This window comes from Scyliorhinus canicula, chromosome 1, assembly GCF_902713615.1.
Source record: "Scyliorhinus canicula chromosome 1, sScyCan1.1, whole genome shotgun sequence".
In the NCBI taxonomy this organism is placed as follows: domain Eukaryota; kingdom Metazoa; phylum Chordata; class Chondrichthyes; order Carcharhiniformes; family Scyliorhinidae; genus Scyliorhinus; species Scyliorhinus canicula.
In genome coordinates this window covers 271279599-271302339 of record NC_052146.1, presented here as the reverse complement: position 1 = coordinate 271302339, position 22741 = coordinate 271279599, and the positions used below count along the sequence as shown (strand labels likewise).

Here is a 22741-nt window from a genome sequence, read left to right as displayed (position 1 = left end):
TTTATATTGGTTTTTCTTTTCTTGTCCTTTCACTTTTTTCCCTTTTGGTTCTTTTTTTTCTCTGCTGAAGTTGTATTTGGGAGGGACGGTTTGAGGCTATGTAGTGAATAGTTGAGATTTGTTTCTTTTGGGTTTGAGGTATTACTGTGCTCGGAGTTTTGAAGGTTTGGGTGGGGGGAGGGGTGCTGATGTTTTTTTCTATGTAGTGGAGGGGGCTCTGGTCGGGGCCACCTTGCTAGCCAATGTAAATTGGTTACTGTATGGGAGAGCGAATTTTGGGGAGCGGCCGCGCCTGCTGGAACCTGTAAGGAAAGGTTTCAATGGGCCTGGGAGGCATGAATGGTATGGGGATGGGGACGATACCGTGTTGAGTATAACAATATATACATAACCTCCAGCTTCTTGTTTAACATAGGTGTAGAAAAACATAATAGAAACACTAGTGCTAAAAGGAGAGTTCCTGGTGCACTTAAAAAATAGGCTAAATTATGTAAAAAGAATCGTGATAGTGTTTTATTTACATTATTGAAACTTGTGTTGGTCAAATACCAGAAAGACTAATTTTACAACAACACGATTCTTTTTCTAATGAGCCCAAATGAAATGATGAAATGTTCCCACATTGATCAGCCAATAGTTGAACAAGCTTCAGATCCATGAGTTGTCTCGTAAAGTTTGCCTTGCTTTATTTAGATCAATACAGATGAAATGAACTGGTCCATAAAATCATTTTATAAATTCTCCACCTCTCCAAGTATATAACTCATCATATTTCTGTCCCTTTTCAGTTCTATAGAAGGATCAATGGACTGGGAACATTAACCATGTTTCTCTTTCCACAGATACTGCCTGACCGGCTGAACGTAGCCAGCATTTTCTGTTTTTATTTCAAATTTCCAGCATTCACAGTATTTTGTTGTTATTGTACCATATAATCTAAGCCAGGGCATTCAGGAGTGATGTGAGGAAATACTTTGTCCTGAAAAGGATGGTAGAAGGACAGCGTGGTAGCACAGTGGTTAGCACTTTGATTCCAACCTTGGGTAACTGTGTCTGTGGAGTTTAAACTTTCTCCCAGTGCCTGGGTGGGTTTCTTCCTCGTGTTCCGGTTTCCTCCCCCAGTCCAAAGATGTGCAGGTTAGGTGGATTGGCCATGCTAAATTGGCCCTTAGTGTCCAAAAGGTTAGGTGGGGTTGCAGGGGTGTGGGCTTATTTAGGGTTCTCTTTCAGAATGGCTTCCTTCTGCACTGTGAGGATTCCATGAAGTATGGAAATCTCTCCCGTAAATAAAAATGATGAATTGTGCTTGCAACTACTGGTTAAGTAAGAATTTTCTGAGTCATTAGTGTTCTAGTTAAAAGTATTATGGAGTATTAAGGCAAGGCAGTTGGGAGAGATTAGCCATGCTCCCACTGAATGGCAGAACAGGTTCAAGGGATTGAAAAGAGAAGTAGGCCTCAGTTCCATCAAAATTGTGCAAAACAAAACGTTTCAAATATCCACAGTTTGAAAAACCTATCATTCAGCCAGATAGATCAGGTCTATTATGTAATGTGCCCTTCTAGAAAACAATTTTTAAATGCAAGTATGAACAATTTTTTTTAATTTTTTATAAAAGAGCCACTTAAGAACGGAGAATACAGTATTTAAATGATTCCTCTATAACCTTTCCTTGTAGATTTGACTGTGAGCATTGTGAATCCACCTTCCACAGAATTGCAATGAGTTCTGGTTAATCTGCAGCTGGCTGCTACATTGGCCACCTTATGGAAGTGGAATATCTCACCTTGAAAGACATAAAACTGACGTGCCTCCCCCTGCAGCAACCATAATTGCTACTAGCTATTACACAGACAAGCACTGATTCAAGAGGTGAGGACATTTAGGAAGAGAGGACAATGCGTCTTTATTTTAAAAAACAAACATAAGTGGAATTGGAAATATGAAACAAAGTACTTAGCAAATGTCACAAAGTGAACTCTTGGATAAATCAAACTTAAAATCTCAGAACATTTTCTCTTTATTGATATTCTCCTACTTGTTAGATGCTGAAAGCACTGTCACAACTGCACATAGTATGTCATTAAGACAGCTTTAATTCAATTATAGGCAAACTCAGACATGTCACATATGTTAAACGCAATGGTTTTATATGGCTGCAAGGCACAATACTGATTTATGGACATCAGCATCACCATACCAGTGACAGAAATGGCTTGACATTTTATAGGAGGAAAAAGTAACAAAAACAGTTATGTGCATCACATTTAAGTGAATAGAACAGAAAGTACAGCATGCTGCCAGAGTAGATACTTCGCTTGTCAGAGTATGGAAAACAAAACTGACAAAATTCACTCTATGTTCTCTCAGAATCTTCAAAAAGGTATTTGGCGCTATGACAGGCAGTAACATTGTTAACCCCACAACTCAGCTTTGTGCCTATTACGACACTATGCTGAAATTCGGACCATGATTGACCAGCTGCCAAATAAGGTCAAAATTGAATGCATGTTTTTTTGACAATGGTTGATTTAGTATATAGTATCACAATCTGAAGTTGTGAGGAATTTGAAATGTTTATAGAAAAAAAAACAAAGTTCTGCTGAAATACAACCAGAAAGGCTCAAATTGCCATTGTTATTATTGGATAGCAGGCTCAGCTGGCTAGACAGCTAGCATGTGGGCAGCACAGTGGTTAGCACAGTGGTAAGCACAGTTGCTTCACAGCTCCGGAGCCCCAGGTTGGATTCCCGGCTTGGGTCACTGTCTGTGCGGAGTCTGCACGTTCTCCCAGTGTCTGCGTAGGTTTCCTCCGGGTGCTCTGGTTTCCTCCCACAGTCTAGAAATGTGCGGGTTAGGTGGATTGGCCATGATAAATTGTCCTCAAGTGTCCAAAAAGGTTAGGTGGGGTTACTGGGTTATGGGGATAGGGTGGAAGCATGTGCTTAAGTAGGGTGCTCTTTCCAAGAACCGGTGCAGACTCGATGGGCCGAATGGCCTCCTTCTGCACTGTAAATCTATGATGATTAACACCAACAGCACGGGGTTTGATTCCCATTCTGGTGGAGGTACAATCAGAGCCTGCCCCCTCACAGTATAAAATCACAGCACTTTGCGTGGTCAGATGAATAACGGCCAAAGACCTACCTTCACACAGAGAACTCAAGCAGAAGTTATTGTATCACACACCACTGAAACCAATTTTAGAGCAGTGTCAGATTATCTTGTACCATTCACACAGTTCTCGACATCTAGATTTACATTTGTTTCCATTGAACTCCAAATCAGAATTATCATTTTTAGTCCTGAGCTGGCTATGCCAGTCACTGTACTTTAAACATCAAAAGGTTTATTTGCTGCTGGAACTCTCATCTCCAATGCCGTCTTGGCTGACCTCCCATTCTCCACCCTCTATAAACTGCTGCCTGAAAGTTATCCTGCACCATAACACTTCATCTATCACAGCTGCTCTGGCTAACCTACATTTGCACAGAGAATTCCTTTGCAGTCTTGCCTCTCCCTATCTTCCCCATCTCCATGGCCTCCACCAACCCTAAAATGCCTCCATTCCAAAGGCTCACACCTCTTGTGCAACACCCACATCCCCTTCTACCAGCATTGCGGAGAATAAAAGGACCTGAGAATTTCTGTGGAGCTGCTCCCTTCACAGGCACTCGTTAGAAAGCATGGCAGAGACACCATTTACATGCCTAAGTTTGACTCTGCCATGCATATGGTGAAGTTGCTTTAACAAAGCAGGAACAGCTTCATGGGAATTGCAGAGCAAGTACTGAAATTTAAAGAACATTTATTTATGATGCCACAGCAATATCTCCAACTTGCCCAAATAATGAAACTGCGTTGTAAAACTTGAAAACATTTCTCACCTGGTGATGATGGATATTTCCAATACTGTTGCTAAAGTTATGGTACAGACGGAATTTCTCAGTATCTTTTTTGTTCCCATCTTCTTTTTCTTTGGAAGTTGCTTTTGCCAAAGTTGACTGAATAAAAACAGTATTTTGTTGACATCTATAAACATAATAATAATCTTTATTATTGTCACAAGTAGGCTTACATTAACACTGCAATGTAGTTACTGTTAAACAGACATCAGGCATGAGTGTTCAATTCTTATTTTTACAGCCAGGTCAGACTTTTACTTTTAATAACCATACCCTTTTAAAGAAATCATTCATTGTCAATTACTTGCAAATTTCAAGAGGATACAATAGAGATTTCTAAAATAATGAAATTACAGTTTCTCTGGGTAGATAGGTTATTTGAACCAGAAAGCAAATGGAGAACTTGGGTGAGTGTGTATAAAGCATGGAAGCAAAGAATTAGTTCAGATGCGCAAAGTAATGTTTTCTCACAGAACCAATGAAACGGATTACCAGAACATGCTGTAAGTATAGGCACATTACAGTCCTTCAAACCAAAGCTGGACAAATTCCCACGAATGGTGAGTCTTAAGTTATAGAAAGTTACAAAAGAACAATTAAACATTTTCAGGACATCTCAAAGCTTTTCCTGATCAATGAGGTACCTCTGAAATGTAGCTACTGGTAAATAGGCAAACACAGCAGCCAAATTAAACAGCAAATTTCTACGACAAACAATGAAATATGTTGACTGGGACACTTCTTCAAATAGTGGCATGGGATCTATGACCTCCACTTAGTCAGGGGAACAACATCTCAACCAAAACTCAGGAGGGAGCGGGAGGGCGAAGGGGGGGTGGAAGAGAGCAGAAGAAAAAACTGAAGGCAACTCGTCCTACCTTAGGCACAGAAGATGCTGGCTCTGGCATTCACCGTGCCAAAAGCTGGTAGGAGTTCGCACTCAGCTGGAAGAGCCCGAGGTTGTGAGGATTTAAACTAGATTAGAAGATTCACCCAAATTGGATAGAGGGTAGAATCTCCAATCCAACCCTGACAATGCAGCTCGGGAGTGAATTGTCAAGAGAGCTTGCTTCGTCTTTAGCAAGCTATTGAAGAATCATGTTAAACTTAAGATATCCATGAACCTCGCAGATAGGTCAGTATGCATGAATCTTAGGCTTGGAAGCAAAAGAGAGTGAAAGAGGGAGTGAGGGCGAGAGCAGGAGTGCGATGGGGAGGGAGCGGGGGAGCAAATGGGAGCGAAAGAGAGCAGAAAAATCTGAAGGCAACTAGTCGTACCTTAGGCCTGTAAAATACTGGCTCTGGCATTCACCATGCCAAATGCTGGTAGGAGTTTGCATTTAGGTGGAAGAGCCCGAGGCTGTGAGGACTTAAATTAGACTAGAAGATTCACCAGCTTGGATATAGGGTAGAATTTACAATCCATCCCTAACTGGATAAGTCAGTTCACAGATTGAAAATTATCCTGCTGGAAAAGCAAAATGAAGCAAGCCATTGGGCGCCGAGAGTAGCTTTGGACTAATTCCTGAAGAATTAAGCGTCAACTGAATGGACAGTATAAAGTATAACCGTGGAGAAGGATTTTCTGTGATTTCTAAAAGTTAAATGGGGCATCTTTTCCATAGTTTAGCATTTGGATGTCTAAACACCATTCAATGGATTATGTTGTTTTTATTTTGTTTATTTCAGTAAAAGTCTTAAAACTTGATTTTTTTTTTGTTGTGTGATCCTTCCAGTCACCCTCTGGAAATTTGAATAGCTTCCTAAAAGTTATCGGTCTCTTATGGAGATCGTTACCATTGTAAGAAGACAATGCCTAGCATATTCCCCCTTGCAGGAGGAAAATCAAACCAGCATTGATGATCAGGTGTCCTGAAAAAGTGATCAGATTGCCATCTTGTTGTAACAGTTTATAATGCTTGAGACCACAAGAAAAAGAAGTTGGGTGACTGCAGTTAAAGCAACATGTCCATTTGAAAAAGTGTCAATTAGGTGTAGTTTTCTACTGACATCCGATTAGAAGAATATGTGTCAGCTCAAGTATATGTTAATAGTGCTCTTAGATCATCTCCCTCAACTCCTTTTATTAGAGTGGACTTTTTGTCCTTGAAAAGAGCCAGCACACCCTTGGGCTTTCTGTTGGAAATATGCTTTCTGTTGGAAATATGCTAAGTGTTGTAGTGGTTCATGTAATTTCTGTTCTTAACGGTTCTGTAAAGTGTGTTTTTTTGGGGAATAGCACAAAAGTTACTTTTATAAAAATAAACAGACTAAAAAAATCTGAACTAAAATTGTAGGAGCACGCTCATTTTCTAAGAACAATTTTGCCAGAAATCGGAGATTAGATTGCGGCTTGCTGTTGTATTCAAGGAATGGTGCAGTCAAAGAATTATCCTCTCCTTGCACACTTTCACATCTCACACACCGAACAAATAGTGCAGCTTCCTATTAAACATATTGAGCATTGATAAAGAGTGCACAAAATTAAAAATGCACAAAGACAGTCCAATTCAATAAATCTGCATCAATTACAAAAATGATGAGCAGGGGAAGGAGGTTTAAAAAGGGTTTTCAAAATTGATAAGTATTTAAATTTCTCTTGGCACTCGCACTGGCTTGCAACCTCAAATCCAGCTTTATTTCTGGTTTTGCTTCAGTGACAATAAGGTGTTCCTCTGTTCCCTAATTTCTCCTTGAACATATATTGCATTCAGTAATAGCAATTTCCTTACATTCAAACTAGACTCAAGAAAAAGCCACAAATAAAACACTGCCACATGGCCCTGATCAGACACAGTTGTGCATGCACATCTCGCCCAGACCATTTATGCCAGCGCATACAGTTTCTACAACCACACTGTTGTACACCCACTTACTGCTCCCAGCACTGATTTGCGCCTGTACATGATGCTGTTAAAATTCTCACTGCCTGAAACTTGGGGAGCCATTCTTTCAACCACTTCCCCGTTCTCTCCGCCACCTTTTGCTCATCTCCTTCCCAAACCCCCGTCGCCCCACTCGAGCTACATTCCCCGTTTTTCCTCAATTTACAGACACCATTCCTCCTCCACATGCAGACACTACCCTAACAGTTCCCAGCACTTGCTGTTACTCATGGAGTTTGCCACTCACATTGCACTTTCTGATCAAGGATGAATCCAGGAATTGCTCTCCCCACCTTTGATTTGGCAGATTTTGGTGACTGCAGCTGCCCAACACATTCCTTGCTTTGCCATCACAAGCACTGCAGCTACATGGGTGGCTCGTGCACCCTCTGCAGTTGCAGTGTCAACCAACTCTGCCAAAGTGAAAACAGGAAAATCTGGCACCAACCATCTGTGGTGAGAGAAACAGAGTTACCATCCACGTCTGCTACCTTGGGTGCTGCCAGACCTGCTGAATATTTCTATCATCTGCAATATTTTGCTTTTGCTTAAGAAACTAATGTAGAACATAGAACATACAGTGCAGAAGGAGGCCATTCGGCCCATCGAGTCTGCACCATCCCATTTAAGCCCTCGCTTCCACCCTATCCCCATAACCCAATAACCCCTCCTAACCTTTTTGGTCACTAAGGATAATCCACCGAACCTGCACATCTTTGGAGTGTGGGAGGAAACCGGAGCACCTGGAGGAAACCCACGCAGACACGGGGAGAATGTGCAGACTCCGCACAGACAGTGATCCAGCAGGGAATCGAACCTGGGACCCTGGCGCTGTGAAGCCGCTGTGAAGCCACAGTGCTAGCCACTTGTGCTACCGTGCTGCATAATTTCCTCCGTTTACAACCGTGGTTCGAAATATAGAATATTTTATCAAGCAGATATATAAAAATAATTATAATTTAGCTCTAAACCGTACATTTTTTCAGCATATGATTTTACCTAGATAAATATCCAACTTAATAATTAGGGAATAGAACGTGGGCAGTAGGGGACAATGGTTTTTGTTTTTTTTAAGTGTGTCGGCCCACGCGGTTGTTTAAGAAATGTTAATGTGTTAAACTGTGAAAATTACAAATGCTTCAATAAAATTTTTTCTATAAAAAAAATCCAACATTAAAAGCAACACTGACGTGGATTTCAATGCCTGTTCAGCTAATTCCATTGTGTAAAAAAAAGATAGACTAGAAAATATAATCCAATACTCGGCCAAATCATTACAATGTCCACATTTGGTCACCAAAGCACAAAATTCAGGCACTGGGGCAGTTCACAAGACTCATCCTCATCATCAAAAGACAGGGTAGATGAGAAAATTGAGACTATTCAGCCTTGAAATGAAATGAAATGAAATGAAACGAAAATCGCTTATTGTCACAAATAGACTTCAAATAAAGTTACTGTGAAAAGCCCCTAGTCGCCACATTCCGGCGCCTGTTCAGGGAGGCTGGTACGGAAATTGAACCGTGCTGCTGGCCTGCCTTGGTCTGCTTCAAAAGCCAGCTATTTAGCCCTGTGCTAAACCAGCCCCTGAAAAGAAATGGTTGGGAGTAAAACTTTGTATTCAATACGAAAACAGTATTAAAAAGTGAAACCTAATGTTTTGTGAAAGCCCTCTTCCGACCCCCAGATGGCGAATTTAATTTTCTCCACCTGGAGAAATTCCAATAGGTTGGACAACCAGCTGCAGTTTTGGGTGATGCTGCTGATCGCCAGCCGAGCAGGATTCTCTGGCGGGTGATTAGGGAGGCAAAGGCAAGGGCGGCGGCCCTCCTTCCCATGAAGAGATCTGACTGTTTTGCTCCACCCATATCCCCACCACCTTGGGACCAATTTGTAGCCAATAAGCCAGAGGAAGGGAGAGGGTAGTCATGGTATAACAATGAACGGCAGGGGGAATAAAGAGGCATGGGGCCCAACCATGCCCAGCAAATAACAAAATACACGGCATCACACCAATCCAACAGGATATAAGAGCTGATGAGGGCAGAAGGCACGGCGGACGACTAGAGAGGGGGGGGGGGTCAGGGGTCAGGAAGAAAACAGGGAGAGGGAAGCAGGGGAACCAGCAAGAATTGAACACCTACTGGAGAACGTAAAATGAGAAGCTGGAACGGTTGTAAATAACAAAAGACAATTGACGTAAATAATGGAGACGACCGATGTAAATATATTTTTGTTTTCGATGCATGTTCACGCTTACCTTTGCGCTGTATAATATGAAAAATCCTTAATAAAAACATCTTTTTTTTTAAACGAAACCCAGAGCTTAGTCCATTAAAGTAGGACAACTGGCATTGGTTCAAACAGGTAAAGGAGGCATTTAAGAGTAATATCTGAAAAGTGTTCTTCACATACACAGTCGGAATAGATTTCCAAGAATAGTGGCAGTGAGAACAATTAGAGTCACCCAAGAACTCATTAAGTGGCATAATGAAGGGATTATGGATTTTTTATGTTTGGATAGAAGAACTAAAACGGGACATAATTTTAGTTCGCTACATTAAATGGTTCAAAATGAGAAATATTGTGGTAAATATTAAACCGCAGCTAGTCCCGCAGCTAGTTCAGATTAAGGAGTAGAATCAGTACAGGTACTGAAATGAGGCGAAATACCATGCCAGAAAGGAGCTTCAAACTTCAATTTAAAGCCACAATTAAAATTAAAACCAAATTAAAAATATGTACAGAGCTGTGTCAAAACTGAATTATACATGAGAAATAAGACAAACAACAAGCAACCACTCCCTTTGCTTTCTTCACCCATCATAAAACTAGTTGATACTGCATTGCCAACCCAAAATTATCTCTGCTAAGCTTTCCCCTCCTTGTAGAATTACAGTACCCAGTACCCATTAGAGTATTGGCTTGTTCAGTGTAAAGGAAAGAGTCCCAAGCACTAATAGCCCCTTCCAGGTCAATTAGTGAGCCAGACTGGCTGGTCAATCATTAACGGTGCCTTAGTATTCTGCAGATCTGCATGGTCTAAAGATCAGATTACTCTGTTCCCAAATGTCCATCATCTAGTGTGTCAGCCTGTTACTTTAACCTGAGACTGATTGTGAAATCTATGCGGACCAGTATCCTGGATGAGGCTAGCTACTCTGCACCAGTGACAAAAACTTTACAGCAGAGATATAACCTATCCTTATGCAGTGCCGTATCAGGATAAATTATCTTGTTATTCAAACAAATTACTTTTGAAGTGCAGTTATGTAGATGAACACGACAGAGGATGCACCAAACTGTCACTAGCAGTATAAAATTGCAACCAAAGCAAAAGCAAAAGGTATAAATATTCTTAAGGTCGACATTCACATTGATGACTTTGAACAGAACAGCTGATGTAGCTGTAAAGTCGGCAAACTAATAGTACTAAGAACATTCATCTCACCAATGAGTTGTTTTGTTTGTTATAACTAAGGCTTCTTCATCATGTGTACATACCCGCAGTTCGTATACAGAACAGTTTTAAATGAATACTTACCGATTCCGGATACAGTTCAACGTATCTCTGTCTTTAGACATCATATCCGCCAAAATGTGCTGGACTCCAGTCTCTATTTCTGCCAAACTTGAAAGACCTAGAAATTTGCAAGCAGAAAACTTAAAATCATTTATTGTAATTTATTATTTTCACTTCCCAACTCCACTCCACTTCTCCTCACTCATTGACTTAGTTCTCTCCAGCACCTCAGTTATGTGACAACTCTGTATAGGATCGCATCGTAAGTATTTGTTGGCTATTCAATCACAGGTGCCACACTAGCTATACCCAAGACCAACTACCCAAGAGTCCCACACAGCAGAGATGACTGGAAAGTGGGTGTAATAATGTGCTTTCACAGACTTAATTTTAAGCACAAAATTATTTATTAATAAGAATTGCACAGCAGCCACATGGCTAGCTCCCGACAGGTCTCTCTGCCTCGAAGAGGATCCACCAGTCCCAATTGTCCCCCAAGCTAGGTGACTCTATTCTGCTGTGTTACCCTTAAAGGAACAATCACCATAAGATCATAAGACATAGGAGCAGAATTAGGCCACTCAACCCATCGAGTCTGCTCCGCCATTCAATCATGGCTGATATTGTTCTCATCCCGATTCTCCTGCCTTCGCCCCATAACCCCTGATCCCCTTATTAATCATGAACCTATCTATCTCTGTCTTGAAGACACTCAGCGGATTGGCCTCCACAGCCTTCTGCGGCAAAGAGTTCCTCAGATTTATCACCCTCTAGCTGAAGAAATTCTTCCTCATCTCAGTTTTAAAAGATCGTCCTTTCAGTCTGAGGCTGTGTCCTAGCGTTCTAGTTTTTCCTACGAGCGGAAACATCCTCTCCACATCTGCTCTGTCTAGGCCTCTCAGTATTCTGCAAGTTTCAATTAGATTCCCCTCATCCTTCTAAACTCCAACAGGTACAGACCCAGAGTCCTCAACCACCCCTCAAAAAACAAGCTCTTCATCCCAGTGTCCTCCACTGCTCCTCATATGACAAGCTCTTCATCCCAGGAATCATTCCTGTGAACCACGTTTGGACCCTCGCCAAGGCCAGCACTTCCTTCCTGAGATACGGGTCCCAAAACTGCTCGCAATGTCCCACATGAGGTCTGCCCAGAGCCTTATACAGCCTCAGAAGAACATCCCTGCTCTAGCCTGCTCGACATGAATGCTAACATTGCATTTGCCTTCCTAGCTGCTGACTGAACCTGCACGTTAGCCTTAAGAGAATCTTGAACAATGACTCCTAAGCCATAGTCATAGATGTTTACAGCATGGAAACAGGCCCTTAAGCCCAGCCTGTCTATGCCGCCCAGTTTCTATCACTAAGCTAGTCCCACTTGCCCACATTTGGCCCAAACACCTCTATAAGCACCCTGCCCAGGTAACTGTCTAACTTTTTCCAAAGCCCTTGGCTTCTGATTTCCTAAGCCTTTTCCCATTTTGAAAATACGTCTATGCCACAAATCACTGTCCTTTTAACTCTTTTATACAATCTTCAATAACTAAGTTACTCAGACCTAAATTATAATTAAATATTATGTACATGAATTGGACAATTTTGAATTGAATCTTTTGAGGGGTTTTTCTGTTTCTTGTAGAGCAGAATACTTCTGTTCTCTTGAGGTGCTTCCACAGGAGCGACATTAACAGGAACTGAAATAACACGTAAATCTTCTGGTACAGGTAGTTCATTACTACTTGCTCCCATGGAGACATTAGTTAGGTCTATAGCAGGTTGTACAAGTACTTTGATGCTTACGGGTTCGAAAACATTTCTCGATTGCAACACTGACTGCTGGAACGTCTCTCTACTTCTCAGTGGTTCACTTATTTACGAACAAACCATCCCTCCATGTCTACTTGATACGACAAAGGTCCATCTCAAAGACAATAATTCCGGGGATGTAACTTGATCCACTATATTAGGATATTGCCAGTCTGTCCTGTGTTCCCTTTGAATGCCCGTCTTGCTGCCTGTTCTAACCCACAGTTTTCTGTTTAAATTGCAGTCTTTGGACACTGGAATCGCCCCCTTGTCCCCATCCACGTTCTGATGGGCTGGTCCAAAAACATCCCCTTTTGGTTCTGGGGCAGAATCTGTGATGTTACTTGATGGACTTGGCATGTGTTGTAGAATTTTTGGCCTTCTCCTATTGCAGCCTGCGGTTGGTGAAGCCAGTCAGAAACCTTCAGGAAAGAAGGCGGATCTTCTGGACAGTGCCATCTGTTGTTCAGTTGTGTGGAAAGCCAGCGAGTCAGGACCCTGAAGTCCCGCTCTCCTCTCTCTCTGCTGATTTCAAGAGGCATTCTAGCAAATCCGTGAAGACTTTCCTATTAAAAGGGGCACACGGATTCCCGGCGGACTTCTACAAAAAATTTGCGACAGCGCTGGCCCCGCACCTGCGGGAGATGTTCACAGACTCGCTAGCTAGGGGCACGTTGCCACCCACGTTAGCACAGGCCTCAATCTCGCTGATACCTAAGAAAGACAAAGACCCAATGGAATGTGGGTCATACAGACCCATATCTCTGCTGAATGCAGACGCCAAAATACTGGCCAAAATCCTAGCCAAGAGGCTAGAAGACTGTGTACCTGAGGTGGTCACAGAGGACCAGACGGGCTTTGTCAAAGGTAGACAGCTTACCGCGAACATCAGGCGCCTGCTGAACGTGATAATGACCCCCTCCGGGGAGAGAACACAAGAGGTGATCGTCTCCCTGGACGCAGAAAAGGCCTTCGACAGAGTCGAGTGGAAATACCTCATAGAGGTACTGGAGCGGTTCGGGCTTGGAACAGGGTTCACCGCTTGGGTAAAGCTCCTGTACAACGCTCCCATGGCGAGTGTACAGACCAACAATACCAACTCCCAATACTTCCAGCTGCACAGGGGCACCAGACAAGGATGCCCACTGTCCCCGCTGCTGTTCGCACTAGCAATTGAACCGCTAGCAATCGCGCTCAGGGCAGCAAAAAATTGGAGGGGGATCCGAAGGGGAGGTAGAGAGCACAGAGTCTCACTCTATGCGGATGATCTGCTCCTCTATATCTCGGACCACAAAGCAGCATGGACGGAATCATCGCGCTCCTGAAAGAGTTTGGAGCCTTCTCGGGCTACAAACTCAACATGAGCAAAAGTGAGATCTTCCCATTACACCCGCGGCGGGGGGGGGGGGGGGGGGGGGGGGGGGGGGGGGGGGGGGCAGCACTAAAGGGGCTGCCGTTCAAACAAGCCCGACATAAATTCCGCTACCTGGGGATCCAAATAGCCCACGACTGGAAAGGAATCCACAAATGGAACCTCACCAGCCTGACGGAGGAAGTTAAAAAGGACCTGCAAAGATGGAACATACTCCCGCTCTCCCTCGCGGGGAGAGTTCAGACGATCAAAATAAACGTACTGCCCAGGTTCCTCTTCCTGTTTAGATCCATTCCGATCTACATCCCCAAGGCCTTTTTCAAAGCGCTGGACAAACTCATCATGGCGTTCGTATGGGGGGGTAAAAATGCTAGGATCCCAAAGAAGGTCTTACAAAAAACAAAAACCAGGGGAGGGTTAGCCCTCCCGAATCTACAATTCTACCACTGGGCAGCAACAGCCGAGCGAGTAAGGGGATGGATCCAGGAGCCAGAAGCTGAGTGGGTGCGTGCGGAGGAGGCCTCCTGCATGGGAACCTCCCTCCGGGCCCTCGCCACGGCAGCACTCCCATCCCCACCCAAAAAACACTCCAGCAGCCCAGTGGTGACAGCCACCCTCCAATCCTGGAACCAACTGCGGCAGCAACTTGGCCTGACCAAAATGTCGAACAGGGCTCCCATCTGCAACAACCATAGGTTCAAACCAGCACTGACCGACGCCACCTTCAAAAGGTGGAGGCAGGACGGGGGGACACTGACAGTCAGGGACCTATACACGGACGACAGGATCGCAACACTGGACGAACTGACAGAGAAATTTCAGCTAGCTGGGGGGAACGAGCTACGGTACCTGCAGCTCAAAAACTTCCTACGAAAGGAGACAAGGACGTACCCACAACCGCCACGACAGACACTACTGGAAGACCTACTGGACGCAAGTATCCTAGAAAAAGGGAACTGTAGTGACATGTATGACCGACTGGTAGATAGGGACGACACCGTACTGGACGCAACAAGGAGGAAATGGGAGGACGACCTGGGGATGGAGATAGGGTGGGGACTCTGGAGCGAAGCACTGCATAGGGTCAACTCCACCTCCACGTGCGCAAGGCTCAGCCTGACGCAACTAAAAGTGGTACATAGAGCCCACTTAACAAGAACCCGTATGAGTAGGTTCTTCCCGGAGGTGGAAGACAGATGTGAACGGTGCCAAAGAGGCCCGGCCAACCACGCCCACATGTTCTGGTCTTGCCCCAGACTCGTGGAGTACTGGACAGCCTTCTTCGAGGTTATGTCCAAAGTGGTGGGAGTGAGGGTGGAGCCATGCCCGATAGTGGCGGTCTTCGGGGTTTCAGAACAGCCAGATCTATTCCTGGGGAGGAGGGCGGACGCCCTTGCCTTTGCCTCCCTGATCGCCCGCCGTAGAATCCTGTTTGGCTGGCGGTCAGCAGCACCGCCCAGAGCTGCGGACTGGCTGTCCGACCTCTCGGAATCTCTCCAAATGGAGAAAATCAAATTTGCCATCCGAGGGTCGGACGACGGCTTCCACAGAACGTGGGAGCCATTCATGCAACTGTTCCGGGACCTATTTGTGGCCAATGTACAAGAGGAAGAATAGTCGGGGGAAGGTAGCGGGAGGGGGGGGGGGGGGGGGGGGCTACAGGTTCGGTACGGGGGTTCGATGGCTAGCTAAGGCCCAAAACCAAACTAAATAAACATGTTGAGGGGGGGGGGCGCAGTTACTACTACGAAGATGCTTACCTGTAAATATGTATGTTAATTTTTGCGTGTTTGTTTTTTTTTCTCTCCAAACAATTTGTAATTTGTTCAATATAAAATATGAAAACTGAATAAAAACATTTATAAAAAAAAAAGGGGCACAAACACTAGGAAAGAGAGCCTCGGTGTGGAAATGCAACTTGTTTTTCCAGGTTTAAATTAAGCATGGGGAAGAGTGAGGTTTTCCCGATTCAAGCAAGGGGACAGGAGGGAAGGCTGGGCTAGTTGCCGTTTAAAGTGGTGGGGTGAACTTTAAATACTTGGGCATTCAGGTGGGTGGGGATGGGGACATTTGCACAAATTGAACCTGGCGTGGTTGGTAAAGCAGATGAAGGGGGATTGTAAGTGGTGGGACGTGCTCCCGCTGTCGCTTGCAGGGCCGAGTGCAAACCGTGAAAATGACGGTATCCCGAGGTTCCTATTTGTTTTTCAGAACCTCCCAAAGGTATTTTTTAGGAAAGTTAATGCCGTGATTTGGGGGTTTGTTTGAGCGGGGAAATCCCCCCTGGATTAAGACAACAAAAAATTTTTATTGTCGTACCTAATTAATTTAGTGGAATTTTTTGAGGACATTGCCAGTGCAGTAGACAACGTGGTGCCAATAGATGTGGTATATCTGGATTTCCGGAAAGCTTTTGACAAGGTGCCACACAAAAGGTTGCTGCATAAGATAATGATGCATGGCGTTATGGGTAAAGTAGCATGGATAGAGGATTGGTTAATTAATAGAAAGCAAAGAGTGGGGATTAATGGGTGTTTCTCTGGTTGGCAATCAGTTGCCAATGGTGTCCCTCAGGCATCAATGCTGGGCCCACAATTGTTCACAATTTTCATAGATGATTTGGAGTTGGGGACCAAGGGCAATGTGTCCAAGTTTGCAGATGACACTAAGATGAGTGGTAAAGTGAAAAGTGCAGAGGATACTGGAAGTCTGCAGAGGGATTTGGATCGGTTAAGTGAATGGGCTAGGGTCTGGCAGATGGAATACAATGTTGACAAATGTGAGGTTATCCATTTTGGTAGGAATAACAGCAAACGGGATTATTATTTAAATGATAAAATATTAAAGCATGCTGCTGTGCAGAGAGACCTGGGTGTGCTGATGCATGAGTCGCAAAAAGTTGGTTTACAGGTGCAACAGGTGATTAAAAAGGCAAATGGAATTTTGTCCTTCATTGTTAGAGGGATGGAGTTTAAGACGAGGGAGGTTATGCTGCAATTGTATACGGTATTATTGAGGCCACACCTGGAGTATTGTGTTCAGTTTTGGTCTCCTTACTTGAGAAAGGACGTACTGGCACTGGAGGGTGTGCACAGGAGATTCACTAGGTTAATCCCAGAACTGAAGGGGTTGGATTATGAGGAGAGGTTGAGTAGACTGGGACTGTACTCGTTGGAATTTAGAAGGATATGGGGGGAATCTTATAGAAACATAAAATTATGAAGGGAATAGATAGGATAGATGCGGGCAGGTTGTTTCCACTGGCGGGTGAAAGCAGAACTAGGGGGCATAGCCTCAAAATAAGGGGAAGTAGATTTACGACTGAGTTTAGGAGGAAGATCTTCACCCAAAGGGTTGTGAATCTATGGAATTCCTTGCCCAGTGAAGCAATTGAGGCTCCATCATTACATGTTTTTAAGATAAAGATAGATAGTTTTTTGAAGAATAAAGGGATTAAGGGTTACAGAGTTCAGGCAGGAAAGTGGAGCTGAGTCCACAAAAGATCAGCCATGATCTCATTGAATGACGGAGCAGGCTCAAGGGGCCAGATGGCCTATCCTGCTCCTAGTTCTTATGTTCTTATGTTCTGCTGCAACTGTATAAGGTGCTAGTGAGGCCACACCTGGAGTATTGTGTTCAGTTTTGGTCTCCTTACCCGAGAAAGGACATACTGGCCCTGGAGGATGTACAGAGGAGGTTCACCAGGGTAATCCTAGAATTGAGGGGGTTGGATTATGAGGAGTGGTTGAGTAGACTGGGACTATACTCGTTGGAATTTAGAAGGATGCGGAGGGATCTTACAGAAACATATAAAATTGTGAAGGAAATAGATAGGATAAATGCGGGGAGATTGTTTCCACTGGCGGGTGAAAGCAGAACTAGGGGGCACAGCCTCAAAATAAGGGGAAGTAGATTTAGGACTGACCTTAGGAGGAACTTCTTCACCCAAAGGGTTGTGAATCAATGGAATTCCCTGCCCAGTGAAGCAATTGAGGCTCCATCATTGAATGTTTTTAAGATAAAGATAGATAGTTTTTTGAAGAATAAAGGAATTAAGGGTTATGGTGTTCAGGCAGGAAAGTGGAGCTGAGTCCACAAAAGATCAGCCATGATCTAATTGAATGGCGGAGCAGGCTCAAAGGGATAGATGGCCTACTCCTGTTCCTAGATCTTATGTTCTTATGACCTACTGCTGGGCAGCAAATATAGCCATGGTTAGGAAGTGGGTGGTGGGGATGAGGTGGATGTGGCTGCCGATGGAGGCAGCTTCTTGGAAGGACACAAGCTTAGGGGCACTGTTGATGGTGCCTCTGCTGTTCTCTCCGGCCAGGTACTCCACGAGTCCAGTGGTGGTGACAGCCCTGAGGGTGTGGGGGCAGTGGTGGCTGCACCGGGGTTGGAGGGTGACTCGGTTTGGGCATTGATTTGTGGGAACCACAGGTTTGCCCAGGGGGTGCTGGATGCGGTGGGTGGGGATCGAACGGTTTGAGGACCTATTTGTGGGGATCAGCTTTCCAAGCAGAAAGGAACTGGAAGAGGAGTACGAATTGCCCAGCGGGTATGGGTTCCAATACTTAAAGGTATGGGATTACATTAGGAAGTAGGTGTCATCTTTCCCAGCCTGCCACCCCCAGGGGCTGCAGGTGTCGAAAACAGGAGTTTGCGACAGCAGCGTGTCAAAGATTTATAAGGATTTCATGGATTGGGCGGGTGCCCCAATAGGGGAAGTTAAGCGGAAAGCTTAAGCGGGTGACCAAAAAACCGAGCAAGAGTAGGAAGGCAGTTCAGGTGTCCCTGCGGTCATCTCCCTGCAAACAGGTATACTGCTTTGGATACTGTTGAGGGAGATGGCTCACCAGGGGAAGGCAGCAGCAGCCAGGTTCATGGCACCATGGCTGGCTCTGCTGCGTGGCTCGGCAGGAAGAAGAATGGCAGGGCTATAGTGATAGGGGGCGATCATCAGGGCAATAGACAGGCGGTTCTGCGGACGCAATCGAGACTCCAGGATGCTATGTTGCCTCCCTGGTGCAAGGGTCAAGGATATCTTGGAGCGGCTGCAGGACATTCTTTTTGGAGGGGGGGGGGGGGGGGGGGGGTCCCGGGAGGGGGTCGGTGTTTCCTAGTGCTGTTGGGGATGGTTTAAACTAATGTGGCAGGGGGATCAGAACCAATGAAGGAAGTCGGAGGGAAGTAAAACGGGGCCAGAAACAAAAAGCAGTAAGAGGGAAAGTGTAAGGCAGAGAAGCCATAGTGAAAAATCAAAAAGGGCCACAGTACAGGGTACAGTGACTGAGGAGAGTGCGAAAAGGGAGGTGGCCAGTGCAGGATTGAGGGCGTTGTACCTAAATGCGCGCAGTATACAGAACAGAGTAAATGAGCTTGTTGTGCGCATTGAAATTCGCCGGTATGATGTTGTAGGCATCACAGAGACGTGGCTGCAAGTGGATCAGGGCTGGGATCTAAATCACCAAGGATATATGTCCTATCGAAAGGACAGGCAGATGGGCAAAGGGGGCGGGGTTGCATTGTTAGTAAAGAATTAAGTTAAATCGATAGCAAGGAGCGATATAGGATCAGAAGGCATAGAATTTCTCTGGGTAGAGTTGAGGAATCACAACGGTAAAAAGACCCTGATGGGAATTATGCACAGGCCCCCTGTAGTCAGGATGTGGTGCAGAAAATAAATCAGGAGATAGAAAAGACATGTAAAAAAGGCAATATTACAATAATCATGGGGGACTTCAATATGCAGGTGGACTGGGAAAATCAAGTTGGTAGTGGATCTTAAGAAAAGGAATTTGTGGAATGACTAAGAGATGTTTTTTCTGGAGCAGCTTGTGACAAAGCCTACTAGGGAACAGGCAATTCTGGATTTGGTGATGTGTAATGAGGCAGACTTGATTAGGGAACTTAGGTGAAGAAACCCTGAGGGAGCAGTGACCACAATATGATAGAATTTACCCTGCAGTTTGAGACGGAGAAGCTGCAATCAGATGTTACGGTATTACAATTAAATAAGGGTAACTACAAAGACATGAGGGAGGAGCTGGCCAGAGTTGATTGGAAAAGGAGCCTGCAGGGAAGACAGTGGAACAGCAATGGCAGGAGTTTTTGTGGGGTTATTAGGGAAGCACAACAAAAATTCATCCCAAGGAGGAGGAAACACGCTAAGGGGAGGACAAGGCATCCATGGCTAACAAGGGATGTCAAGGACAGTATAAAAGCTAAAGAAAAAGTATGCAAAGTTGTCTCGGATTAGTGGGAAGCTGGAGGATTGGGAAGCCGTTAAAAGCGAGCAGAGGACAACTAAAAAAGCAATAAGGGGGGAGAAGATGAAGTATGAGTGCAAGCTAGCTAGTAATATAAAGGAAGATAGGAAGAGTATTTTTCAATACATAAACGGTAGGAGAGAGGCAAAAATAGGCATTGGACCACTGGAAAATGTGGCTGGAGAAGTAATAATAGGAAACAAAGAAATGGCAGATCAACTGAATGGTTACTTTGCATCAATCTTTACGGTGGAAGACACCAGTGGGATGCCAGAGCTCCAGGAGGACCAGGGGGAAGAGGTGAGTGCAGTGACCATTACTAAGGAGAAGGTTCTGGGGAAACTGAAAGATCTGAAGGTGGATAAGTCACCTGGACCAGATGGACTACACCCCAGAGTCCTAAAAGAGATAGCTGAGGAAATTGTGGAGGCATTGGTGACGATCTTTCAGGAATCGTTGGAGGCAGGAAGGGTCCCAGAAGACTGGAAAGTGGCAAATGTAACACCCCTCTTTTAAGAAGGGAGGGAGGCATAAGACGCGAAATTATAGGCCGGTTAGCCTGACTTCGGTCATTGGTAAGATTTTAGTGCCTGTTATTAAAGATGAGATTGCGAAGTACTTGGAAGTGCATGGTAAAATGGAACTGAGTCAGCACGGCTTTGTCAAAGGGAGGTCGTGTCTGACTAATCTGTTAGATTTCTTTGAGGAGGTAACAAGAAAGTTAGATAAAGGAGAACCAGTGGGCGTGATTTATTTTGATTTCTAGAAGGCCTTTGACAAGGTGCTGCATAGGAGACTGTTAAGTAAGTTAAAAGTTCACCGGCTGCCCCTGGCATGGGTAGAGGATTGGCTGACTGACAGAAGGCAGAGAGTGGGGATAAAGGGAGGTACTCTAAATTTTAAAAAGTGTACTACCTCGCTTTAAGACTGTGTAGTAATCATTCTCTCCCCTCCCCCCCCCCAACACTTAGGCTCTAGTTCCTCGGATACAGGCCTCCCTCTGCAGATGTATTTTGCAACGCGTGTCAATGCAGGTACTGAGTGTTCAGGGCCTTTTCTTTTTGGATTTGGATTTTGTTTATTGTCACGTGTACCGAGGTACAGCGAGAAGTATTTTTCTGCGAGCAGCTCAACAGATCATTAACTACATGAAAAGAAAATACATAATAGGGCAGCACAAGATACACAATGTAATTACATAACACCGGCATCGGGTGAAGCATACAGGGGTGTCGTGTTAATGAAGTCAGTCCATAAGAGAGTCGTTTAGGAGTCTGATAACAGCGGGGAAGAAGCTGTTTGTGAGTTGTTTTGTGCGTGTTCTTAGACTTTTGTATCTCCTACCCGATGGAAGAAGTTAGAAGAGTGAGTAAGCCGGGTGGGAGGGGTCTTTGATTATGCTGCCCACTTTCTCCAGACAGCGGGAGGTGTAGACAGAGACAATGGATGGGAGGCAGGTTTGTGTGATGGACTGGGCAGTGTTCACAACTCTCTGCTTGCGGTCCTGGGCCGAGCAGTTGCCATACCAGGCTCTGATGCAGCCAGATGGGTTGCTTTCTATGGTGCATCTGTAAATGTTGGTCAGAGTTAATGGAGATGTGCCGAATTTCCTTAGTTTCCTGAGGAAGTATAGGCGCTATTGTGCTTTCTTCGTGGTTAAGTCGATGTGGGTGGACCAGGACAGATTTTTGGAGATGTGTCCCCCTAGGATTTCAAGCTGCTAACGATCTCCAGCTCGGCCCCGTTGATGCAGACAGGGGTGTGTACAGTACTTTGCTTCCTGAAGTCAATGACCAGCTCTTCAGTTTTGCTGGCATTGAGGGATAGATTTTTGTCGCTGCACCACTCCACTCGGTCCTCTATCTCCCTCTTGTATTCTGACTCGTCATTATTCGATATCCGGCCTATGGTCGTAACGTCAGCAAACGTGTAGTTGGAGTTGGAACCAAAGTCCTGTGTGTACAGGGAGCATAGTAGGGGGCTAAGTATGCAGCCTTGCGGGCCCCGGTATTGAGGACTATTGTGGAGGATGTGTTGTTTATTCTTACTGATTGTGGTCTGTAGGTCAGAAAGTCGAGGATCCAGTTGCAGAGCAAGGAGCCAAGTCCTAGGTTTTGGAGCTTTGATATGAGCTTGGCTGAGATTATGGTGTTGGAGGAGGAGCTGTAGTCAATAAACAGGAGTCTGATGTAGAAGTCCTTGTTGTCGAGATGCTCTAGGGATGAGTGTGGGGCCAGGGAGATAGTGTCTACTGTGAACCGGTTGCGGTAATATGCGAATTGCAGTGGATCAAGGCGTTCTGGGAGTATGGAGTTTATGCGCTTCATGACCAACCTCTCTAAGCACTTCATTACGACTGAAGTCAGGGCCACCGGATGGTAGTCATTGAGGCACGTTGCCTGTTTTTTTTTTAAACTCTTAAAGCTGCAGCCTGCTTCATGGTGCCAGCCATTTTTTTAAGCTTTTCAACTTTTTTTTCTTAACTGCAGTAATTATTTGCCTTTTATACAAATTCCTTCTTTTTTAAATTTCTAACTGCCAGCTCCATCCACATTCTCTTGTTTTTTTAACTCCGTGCATTTCTTTTTTAAACCTTTGGCTTAGCCAGCCAAGTTTACAAGACTTGGTTTTCTACATCTCCTTCAGTTTATTTAATGCACTGAGCTTCTTGTAACAGTATATCCTTTCTGATTCTACACTATTCAGGGTCTGGCAATATCTCAAATTAATCTATTCAACCAAAGAGAGGCAGTCTCGTCCATACTTTTCTTTTCTCCGACTTCGATTAAAACAAGGCACGCACAGGTTTCGGGCCAGAGACAGCATCATGGTAATTTTATCTTAACTGCCAAATGTAATGATGTTTTGTCACAGACTTCATCAGAAACACCAAAGGATTTATTCATAAGAATTATACAGCAGCTACATGGCTGCTCCTAGCTCCCTCCAGGTGTCTCTGCTTCAGAGAGAACTCCTTCTCACTG

The 22741-nt window shown here is 44.6% G+C and overlaps 1 protein-coding gene across 1 annotated transcript in view; it reads right to left on the bottom strand.

Moving 5' to 3' along the window:
- srbd1 (S1 RNA binding domain 1) overlaps nucleotides 1-22741 on the bottom strand; it is a 341334-nt gene that overhangs the window by 262715 nt on the left and 55878 nt on the right. Inside the window, exons 9-10 of the mRNA XM_038813261.1 lie at nucleotides 10335-10431; nucleotides 3888-4032 (exon numbers count right to left, since the gene is read on the bottom strand). Of these exons, the coding sequence (XP_038669189.1) occupies nucleotides 3888-4032; nucleotides 10335-10431 (242 nt within the window). The remainder of the gene's footprint in view (nucleotides 1-3887; nucleotides 4033-10334; nucleotides 10432-22741) is intronic.